The sequence below is a fragment of the Rosa rugosa genome, chromosome 4 (genome assembly GCF_958449725.1).
Source record: "Rosa rugosa chromosome 4, drRosRugo1.1, whole genome shotgun sequence".
Taxonomy (NCBI): domain Eukaryota; kingdom Viridiplantae; phylum Streptophyta; class Magnoliopsida; order Rosales; family Rosaceae; genus Rosa; species Rosa rugosa.
The window spans coordinates 22,014,976-22,026,107 of record NC_084823.1 but is presented as its reverse complement, the minus strand read 5'-3'; the positions used below and the strand labels follow the sequence as shown (position 1 = coordinate 22,026,107).

The following is an 11,132-nucleotide window of genomic DNA, read 5'->3' as shown; positions in this document are numbered from 1 at the left end:
TTCATAAAGTCCAAATCTGAGAGCCAGAAGCTTCTACATCAAACCACCACCGTAGTCTCTGCCATCGCAGCTATCGGGTTTCCGTCGTCCGATCTCCACTCCATAGAACACTCATAGCCACAAAGGTCTTAGCAGATTCTCATAGGTGTTGGTGTTATTGAGCTTGCTTCATCTTTATGTGATTTGAATTGAGAAATAGGAGGAGGATCCTGTGATCGTTGAGGATCAAGATTCCGGGTCAGATCGCCCCGAATCGAATCCCTCTGATACTGAATCCGATTCCAACTCCAGTGCACAGAACGATAGAGATTCGGAGTCTGATTGCGAGAGTGAAACCACTGAATCGAATTCTACTAATGAATTTGGGGCTTTCACCGGAAATGGGATGATGTTCAGAGTGAATGATGTGGGTGGGCCTCCCGGCACTGTTGGCTCTGAAGAAAGCTCCTCCAGTAGGTCCTGGTTGGGAGGGTGGGTTGGGAGAGGCAAAGAGCCTGAGCCGGCGAGCAGCGGAAGTGAGACGAAGGTTCTGGAGAGTTTTGATGCGCCTCCGGTGCCCAGTTTTGATTTGGACCCCGAAAATTGCTGACATGTGGGCGGATCCGAGGAGGTATTGAAATTGTGGAGGGATTGTGGAGGAGGTGGTGGGGCAGAAGCACCGGCGAGAGGAATGAGGGTTGTGATGGTGGTGGTGGGTGGTCGGTGACAATGGTTAAGGGGATAAAAATATTGACTGCCTAGTGTTTGTGGGCACTGTTTGTTTATCCCCTTTTTTTTATCTCGTTCTGCCTTTTCTATTAAAAAAACCCCGTTTTGTCGGTGAAAATGGTTGAAATTGGTTGGGAATTGAATATAGTTGTGATTAGGGTTTCTGGTTGGTGGCTATGAAGGTGTTGAACTAAATTAATCTGTTGACCTGATTTAGTAGGTGAATGTATTTGTCATTAATGGATGTCCCTTAATGACAATAGAAAAAGGAAACAATAACATGGATATGTTTGATTTGATTGGATTACTGTTGATGTGATTTTAGTGTTAAGGCTATCTGTTACGCCCCGAATTTTGAATAAATAAATTCAAATCCGAAACGCGATAACTTAACCAACACAAGAAAAACACATAGAAATTTTTCATTTTAAATTAAGCAACTAAACAAACTGAGCTCACAATGTCAATACCGACTTGTTCTTTAGAGTCACATATTACATTACAGATAGTTTACAAATTAAACTGGATGACAATTCAATAAGTAAACACACCCACCACAACTCACTACACAGCGAAGACTAGAACCAAAGTACCCTGCTACGTCCAAGCTACGACAGCAACAAAACCTCAGCTTCGATGATGATTACACTGACCTGTACAATAACCCCTACACCATGGAATAGTGCACCAGGATTGCAAACAACAAACCCGGTAAGTTTTTTAAGCTCGTGTGAGTAAACTCAAATAAAGTGACTCACGTCACGCATGCTTAGAATTTCTCAGCTCGTGAGATAATTAAAGCAACAACATTTACCTCCACAAACACAACCAAACATCTAATCACACTAGATAAAAATTAGTAATTCCTGCATAGAAATTTAGTTCAGGAGATCACCAGAGTCACACAATTCAAATTATAGCAACTCCTGCATATAGTTTAGTTCGGGAGATCACCAAAGTCACACAATTCAAATTATAGCAACTCCTTCATATAACTTAGTTCAGGAGATTATATTTAAAATCAAACAATTAGAATGACATGGAAAATAGATAAAGAAGTCAAACAACTCACACCAGAGTCGATGATCACCCATCAACACCAAAGTCGATGATCACCCATCAACTCCAAATAAATCATCTCACAACATGACTCGTTTTCAAAACTCGACAACCTTAATTAACCCTTAAGGTAACATACATCACAAAAGTGATAAAAAATCATATTATCCCAACTCACCCATAATATGAAAATCAAGTCCCTCTTGGACAATAAAAGAAAGAACTCACACGACACTCTTAATTAAAAAACATGTATTCAAAGGCTTCAAGTAACCGCCGTGTTACTCCCCTGAAATACAATTAAAAACGTGTATTCAAATGCTTCATGTAACCCTCGTGTTACTCCCCTGAAATACAAATAAAGACGTATATTCAAAGGCTTCATGTAACCCTCGTGTTACTCCCCTGAATATACAATGGCAGACAGACTAGAGCTCTAACTGAATCGTAACCTGTCACCTCGGCTGAGGTTCAGCCTTACGATAATACTTGTCTCGATCACTAATGTGATAAACGATACTCAACCGAACATTTGAAAGTCCACATGACTCAAATACTCTCCTCAAGCAAAACACACTTTTACACAATAATCAACATAACATGATAATTGTAGGCTCGTAAGAGAAATGCTCAAAATAACAATTCAATCAACTCTCAATCATTACTTCACCAATGTCACACCATCCAATATATATATATTCCACGTAAATATATATATATATATATACGTAGTCATTCACGCATGAATGACCACTAATACCAACTATAGTTCATACGTATTAAAACAAAGAAATTCATTTTTATAATAAAACTTCATTTTACTTACATATGAACCGTTGATGATCAAGTTCATATAATTTTAAAACAAATATTTATTTATGAAAAACGATTTCACAATTTATCACACAATTCCGACTAATAAGTAAACCCGTTCATAAATGAACCACGTGAGATTTACTCACCTCTAATCCAGCTACGTCTTCTATACAGCTCAAAATCACAATCACAACCGTCCGCCCAAACAAAACCGTCAATCACCTAATCAAGTACAACCTCGATTCAGCACACGAATTAACAAAAACCATTTAATTCCGAAACTCCCGAAACACACTAAAAATCTGAAAGAGATGTCAATCGAGGCGAAACTTCATCCAAGACCTCCCAAGGTCTCCGGAATACTTATACGAACAATATATCAAAATTACAAGTTGATCGGACGGCCGAATCCTCTCGATCGAAAACCGAAACGAATCGAAAACCCTAAAAACTTTGAAAATTCATAACATGCTCATACGATCTCCAAAAATTACGTATTGTATATCGAAATGCTCGTATCGACGAGTAGATCGAAATCAGTAACAGAAACTATCCCTGAGGTGGCTGGAAACCCCCGGAAAACACCACCACAGTGGCGGCACCGCCGACGGCCCAAAGTCGAAATTTGGCAAAACTTCCAACACCAAAGTTCTTCATCTCAACTCCAATTACAACTTTCATAACTAGGACAAAGTCTAAATCAAAGCCATATGGACGGAATTTACCTCGAAAGCTTTGAATTCTGATGAACCCTAGAATCCCAAATTCCAAAATTCGATATCCACAAATTGAATAGATGCAAGCCACCTTGGGATAAGCATCTACGTCCTCTGGGCTCCAAAAGCCCTCAAGAACCACCGACTATGGTGGCCGGAATAGCCGACTCCGATCAAGGCGATTTGCAGCTCGGGTGCCAAACTTCCCAGAGTTGCTACGTCGTGCACAGGCCGACCCACGTTGTGAAACTCCACAGAGTCGTAGATGGGAGTGAGGCGAAGAGATAGGGACAAGAATCTCATCGATTGTTGGCCGGAGGAGGGAGAACGAGCTCGGTGAAGATGGTTGCTCGGGAAAACTCGGGAGAGAGGAAAGAGAAAAACTTGCCAAAAAGGGAAAATCTGATTTTTCTGATATTTTTTCCGGAAATTTCCCATATATACCAAAATGGAAACTTTTTCCAATGGTCATAACTTCTTCATACAAACTCCGATTTCCGCGTTCCGCATGTCCACGAACTCGTATCGACGCGCTTTACGACTTTCGTGAAGGAAATTTTCACAGAATCGAAACGTACAAAAAGTCAACTCTTAAATCAAAACATTTCGAGCGAAAAATAGTTCGAAACACTTCCACTCCACCCTCGAACTACGAAATAGCTCAAACGAACACTTTATTAATCCCAGGAAGCATTTAGTAATTAATAACGAATTTCCGGGGTCTTACACTATCATCTGACATAGGAATTCTTTTGAATTTGCCAAATCCGAGTTTGTTTACTGTGAAGATTCATCAAGACGAAAGGTTTTACAGTATTGGAGGTATCAATAGGCAGTTCAGAGGGGTGAAGATCCTGTGTTTGTGGATGAGGTTGATCTGGATAAAGTATCCGTTATAGGATTCAACTATCGGGCTAATGATCTTTGGTTATATTGGAGGTCCGATCATGTATTGGTATAGGACTCCTGGGAGTGAAGATGGAAGTGGGTACCTACAAATAGTGACTGATTCAGATGCAATGGACATGGTGTAGTTTGTTCCCAATAATGCTAGGATACTGGATGTATATATTGTTTGTCTAGGTGGAAGTAGTACCAAGAATAGGAGTTGGATGGTTATGATAGTGATGTGGACCTCTACTTTATTTCGGGCATTTCATTGAGGATTTTCCTTTATCAGCAATTGAAGAAGCAGACTTGGACCCAGTTGCAGAGGGCAATGAGGAAGTAGACGTGCCTGTCAACAATGAGGAAGGGCCAGCTATGGACCTAGAGGAAGACAGGAGGGGCCAACAAGATGGGCCAAGATGTTGGCAAGAAAGGCCAACAAGATGGGTCAACAACAGCTGAGATGCACAATTCTATGACTAGAGATGTTGGGTGAAGTGCTGGTGGGCCAAGAAATGTGTCAATTAAGTACTCGTCCGAGAAGGGGTTCTGGTTTTATGAGGCCAAATGCTGGGATTTCAATTAGGGAGCCTCAAGCCACTTAGAGCTCTCAAGCTCAATCTGTTCAAACATCCTTCAGGGTGACTTCCAACTCTGCAAGGGATAAAGGGAAGCAAAAAGTGGATGAGGAACTGAAGAAAAAGGTTGGGAGACCTAAAAAGGCAAAGGTAAGGAGGTATCCAACAAGGGGGAATGAAAGTTGCTCTTATGTAGTTATGGATGGAGACTTTAGCTCTGATTCGTTTGATTCTGATGACCCTAATTATGATGGGATTTTTGATAGTGACTGTGAGCTATTCAATGAGGAAGATGAAGTTGACTTTAGAAGAAATGTGGATGGTGATCCAAGTTTGGTGGGGGAGTTTGAAGAGATGGGTTTTGAAGGTAATATAAGTAATGTAGAGGATGATGGATCATATGGTTTTCCAAGTATTCATGGGTCTGATAGTGAAGGTGAAGATATTGGCCCTTTCAAAGTGGGATGCAAGAAGAGGTTCTCTAATTGGGTGGAGTTCAACCCAAAAACTAACATGAGGAACCCAAAATTTCAGCTGGGAATGGTGTTCCCAAACTCTGTGGTTTTTAAAAATGTTGTGAGGAAGCATGCTGTTTTAACAAGCTGACGTTTGAGAGGAACACCAAAGACAAGGTGCTTGTAAGGTGCAGGACCTCACCAGGGTGCCCATTCTGGCTCTATGCAAGTTCATCGAATGAAGGAATAGCTGCAGTAATGATCAAGGTTTACAAGCCAGTGCATGAGTGTTCATCACTAGAGGGTAGAGTTTATCACTGCCATGCACCATTCACTGCAACAGAGTACATGGATAAGTTCATGGCAGATGGGAATTGGTCAAGAGAGGGAATCCATAATGCAGTGAATAAGGATTTTGGAATGGATATTGGCTACTAAATGGCTTATAGAGCTAAAAGAATGGCAAAGCAGAAGGCACAGAGGACAAATGAAGAGCAGTACAATCTCTTGAAGAGTTATGCGCATGAGTTAAAGAAAAGAAATCCAGGAACTTCTGTCTGGATCCAGACTGAGCTACAAGGTGAAGTTACGAGGTTTAAAATGATTTATATTTGTTTTGAAGCTTTGAAGAAGGGCTAGAGAGCAGGCTGCAGACCTATCATAGGTCTTGATGGATGTCATTTAAAGGGTGTGCACAAGGGCTAGTTGTTGTCTGTTGTTGGGATCGATGACAACACATGTACCTGATTGCATATGCAATAATGGAGCAAGAAACCAGGGATTATTGGACATGGTTTCTAACATTCTTGAAAGTGGACCTCCAGATATACTCTTCAGTGCATTATGCATTCATTTCAGACAAGCAAAAGGGTCTAGAACAGGCAATCAAGGACCTCTTTCCCAACTCTGAGCACAGGCATTGTGTTTGACACTTGCACAACAACTTTAAGACTAGTTTACCTTTAAAGCAACTTCTATGGGCAGTGGCACGAGCTAATACTATGTCTGAGTATAACAAGGCAATTGAGGAATTATAGAAGGCATCCTACTTGGCTTGGAAATGGTGTGTTGATAGGCCAGCTTGCCATTGGTCCAGGTCACACTTTAAGGATCTGATTAAGTGTGACATTCTCCTAAACAACCATAGTGAGTAATTCAATAAGAGTGTGCTAGATGAAAGGGAAAAACCAATTCTTCCATGTTTGGAGGACATTAGGAAAGTAATGATGGTGAGGTTAAACAATAGGAGGAATTTTGTTGCTAAGTGGAGGTGCAAGGTGGGACCTAGAATTGAGAAGTTGTTGAAGAAGAATGCAAGCTAGAGCCATGATTACAGAGCACTTAAGTCCAATGACATGAGGTTTGAAATACAGGGAAGAGGTGTTGCTTGCTAGAGTGGAGTTGTGAGTTAGCATTCTGTGCATCTGGACACCATGTCATGCACCTGCAAAAGATGGGATTTAAGTGGATTGCCTTGTGGCCAAGCAATTGTTGCAGTTTATATAGCAAAGGATGGAGCCTAGATGATTTTGTTTTAGAATGGTTTACTCAAAAGAGATATATGGAAGCATATGAGGTGGTCATTAATCCCATTGCAGGTTTTGCTGAATGAGAGTTGTTTTAGAGGGCATAGCACCTCTACTGTATAGGAGGCAACCGGGGAGGCCCAAAACAAAGAGGACAAAGGAACCAGGTGCCAAATGTGAATCTTGTACTTGTGTTTTTATTAGCTGCAAGCAGATTTTCAGTTAGATCATTTTACTTACTGAAAATTCCCTTCAAGTTTCGGTGAAGAACCTTCTCCAGCTGGAAGTGAAAGGCTGTCAAAGAGCTATTATTCTCAAATAACATGTGGAAGATGTCACATGAAGAGGCACAACAAGAGGACTTGTGAAAGAAGAAACCAGGTATGATACACAATATTGATGAAAGCAGAATGATTACCAGTATGTTTTCAACTGTGGTATGTTATAATTATTTGTATACTCAACATGCAGGGTGTCAATGAAGAAGATCATGCTGAGGCTCAAGCTGCACCTGAAGCTGCAGAACCAGAAGTTCAACCTCCATTGCAGGAACAGCCTCAGGATGATGATCAAATTAGTGATGTACCACCTTTGCCAACTGAGGAATCGATTCAGGACAATGCATATTCGTGGGCATCATCTCTGCTGCCCAATCTGGTTAATGACTATGTCAACTAGAATGTGAATTTTAGGGTTAATGTCAACAATATTGATTCTGGAGGTGCTGATCGGAATGGAAACCTTTCTCAAAACATGACCAGAGTTGTGCAGAATGCTTCTCAGGTATATTGTAGTTGTTATTGTTGGTTATTGTGATTGTGTGGAAAGTTAGGTTGGCTGGTTTGTTTGCCTGAGTTTATAGGAACCATTGCTAATTCAACTATTTATTTCATCATTTCCTAGAGTGAACCAGTAAATGAGACATCATCAACAAGTGCTGGAGGGTTAAGGAAGAGATACAAGATGCATGCAGGGAGAATTAAGCCAAGAAAGTCACCCAGACTTGCCGCTGCATCTGCATCTGTTCAACCTCAAAAACCCAAAAACTGCAGAGAGCTTTGTGGAGACCCTGAATTCTATGTCTTAGGAACCAAGCATGGTACGTAGTTGTGGCATGAAACAACACTTGTTAATGTGGCATTTGTTTTCTTTTGTTATAAGACAAGTGTCATGCTATTAACTTTTGTGTAACAGGTGGTTTTTGGAGAATCTGTAGTAGGGGGCAATATGAACAATTGCTTGCCATTATTTGATATTTCTATGTCATGCACAATTGATCCATTAATTAAGTAATGTCATACCTATCATTGCCAATATTTTTTTTTTTTCATTTTCCCCACTACTAACAGTGCATTTTTAAAGAAGAGTATGGTTTATTCAAAAAAAAAAAGAAAAAAAAAAGAAAAAAAAAAGAAGAGTATGGTTAGTTGGAGACTTTATTAGGCCTGGGACTTTTGACCCGAAAACCCGCAGAACCGGCCCAAACCGGACCGGAACCGGCAGTTCGGTGCGGTTCCTGTGAAGAAAAAAAAGGCAGTCTCATTGAAACCGAACCGATGTACAATATCCTGGTTCGGTCCCGTTCCCATGTTTTTGAAACTCATAAACCCGCAAAACCGACTATAACGGTCAATATCTCCACTTGTCATCCTACCATTGGCCTAGAGTTAACAACTAAAACCTAAAATTCTACCCGCAGTCTCTCACAGTTCCATTTCACTTCTTAAGATATTCTTCTTCCTTCTTCAGTTCTTCTCGACCGCATCCCCGATTTCAGTCATTTCACCCTAATTTGAAAACTCCAATCCCAAACCCCAACTTATTACTCCATCCTAGTTGATTCAATTCAATGCAAAAACCCCCAAATCCCCAGATTCAACAAGCCAATTGAAAACTCATTCCAGTCCAATGGCCTCTGAAGGCACTGATGATTCAGAAACTCAATCCAGTCACTCCACTAATTCAGTGACTTGTAATGAGGTCGTGGCTGTTCAACAAAGTGGAGATGATGAACAGAATCAACAAAGTGCAGAAATTCAAACACCATCTCGAGCTTCGAAAACTAAAGGGAAGAAGAAGTTTGAACCTACGAAGAACACAAACAGAAAGAGGGATAAGAAGGCCAAGAAGGAGAAGTCCGAAGTGTGGGAGCATTTCACCAAATTTGACAAGCCTTTACTGGAGGTTGTGGATGGAAAGGAAATTGTAGTCGGCAGTACAAAGCGAGCACAATGTAAGTATTATTGCTCCACTCATTTAGCCTGTGATTCTAGGGAAAATGGGACTAGTTCCCTTAGGAAGCATATTGAGCTAGTTTGCAAAGGGTACCCCGATAGGAATAACCTAGAAGAGAGTCAACAAATATTAACCAGTGATGTATTTGATCAGAAATGCTCTTTAGTTTCTAGGCAGTGGTCAGAAGATGCATGTCTAGATGCTACATGTGTTATGATTGTGTTGGATGAACTGCCTTTCAGTTGAATTGAAAGGCCGGGATTTCTTTATTTTTTTTCAGTAGCTAGCTGTACCAAGATGGAATGTACCTTGTAGGAGAGTTGTTGTGAGGAATTTTTTGCGCATGTATGATGCAAAAAAGGAGACATTGAAGGGGAAATTGAGGTCACATTCAGTCTGTTTGACAATGGACACATGGACCTCATGTCAAAACATTAATTATATGGTTATAACAGCACATTTCATATGTCACACCCCGAATTTTGAATAAAGAAATTCAAATTCAAATCCGAAACGTGAGAACAAACACAAGAAAAATACATAGAAATTTTTTCATTTAAATTAAGCAACAAAACAAACTGAGCTCACAATGTCAATACTGACTCGTTCTTTAGAGTCGCATATTACTAGGGCTGGGCACGGTCCCAGACCGGCACCATATTTACAGGGACCGGGACCGAGCCCGAAGTTTCCGGGTCGGTCTCAAATCAAGTTTTCCGGTGGTCGGGACCGGGGAGAGCTCGGACCGAAGTTTCCGGGCCGGGTTTCTCGGGTTTTCGGGCCTTTTGCATCATCTTGAGATTTGGTTTATGATCTGGTTTTACTTCTCACAAATTGAAGATCAACACAAGATATTGAAGAAAATAGAAGATCAACACAAGATATTGAAGAAAATTGCAATCGAAATCAAAATATACAAGCCTTCAAGCTCATGATTCTCTTGGCCCTATCCCCAACATGGCATGGATCTGGTTCAGATCTGGAAACTGACCCCTCTCTGCAACTTTGTTTACATCAACACAGCTAGAAGAAAGGGAAGAGAAAAGAATAAGAGAGGAGATGAGAGGAGGAGAAGAAGAAGAAGAAGAAGAAGAAGAAGAAGAAGAAGAAGAAGAAGAAGCAGAAGAAGAGGAGGAGAATGTGCGGCAGTGAAAACAAGACAAGAGGAGGAGAAAAGAAATGAGAGAATAAGAGAGGAGATGAGAGAAGAAGAACTGAAGAAGAAAAAGAAAAGCAGGAGAAAAGAAGAGAGGGAACGTGCGGCAGTGAAAAGAGGAAGATAAAGTAGGGTATAAGTAGCCTAAATATTATATAGTTAATAGAAAAGGTCAGTAAACGGGCCTTCGGGCTTCTTTTTTTTTTGATTTCTTGGGCCCGGGCCCGGACTGTTTATATTGCTTTCGGGCCGGGCCTTGCAAAACTATGAAATTATTTTTTAGAGCCCGGACCGTTTGGGCCGGTCCCGGTCCGGTTCCGGGCCAATATTCGGGTTTTCGGGCTAAATGCCCAGCCCTACATATTACATTACAAGAGTTTACAAATTAAACTGAACAACACTTCAATGAGTAATCACACTCACCAACTCACTACACAGAGGAAGACTACAATTAGAAGCACCCTTCTACACCCACGCTACCGAACGTATACCTCAGCTTTGACGACGATCACTGGATATTCTAACCTGCATAATAAACCCTACACCATAGAATAGTGCACCGGGATTGCAAACAACAAACCCGGTAAGCTTTTTTAGCCCGTATGAGTAAACTCAATTAAAGTGACTCACGTCACGCATGCTTATAATTTCTCAATTCGTGAGATGAATTAAAGCAACAATATTTAATTCCACAAAACACAACCAAACATCAAGTTCATATCATATCATATCATGCTCACGTAAGTTAACTCATATCAAAATCAACATGCTCTGACTCTCGACTCAAGCATCCAATTTCACAACTCACTACAAATCTCAAACCACAACCGCACTTACAATTGAATTAAGTAAAATCAGCAATCCCTGCATAGAAACTTAGTTCAGGAGATCACATTAAAAACAAACAATAGAAATCATATAAATCCCTGCATAGAATTTAGTTCAGGAATTTACATTAAAACAAACGATTCAAAAAGCAGTAATCCCTGCATATA

At 40.6% G+C, this 11,132-nt stretch overlaps 1 protein-coding gene across 1 annotated transcript; it reads left to right on the top strand.

Moving 5' to 3' along the window:
* The first annotated feature begins 8,654 nt into the window (after positions 1 to 8,654).
* LOC133744514 (zinc finger BED domain-containing protein RICESLEEPER 4-like) lies at positions 8,655 to 9,227 on the top strand. The gene has a single exon (XM_062172610.1). It carries the CDS (start codon positions 8,655 to 8,657, stop codon positions 9,225 to 9,227), a length of 573 nt encoding a protein of 190 aa, XP_062028594.1.
* Positions 9,228 to 11,132: the final 1,905 nt, after the last annotated feature.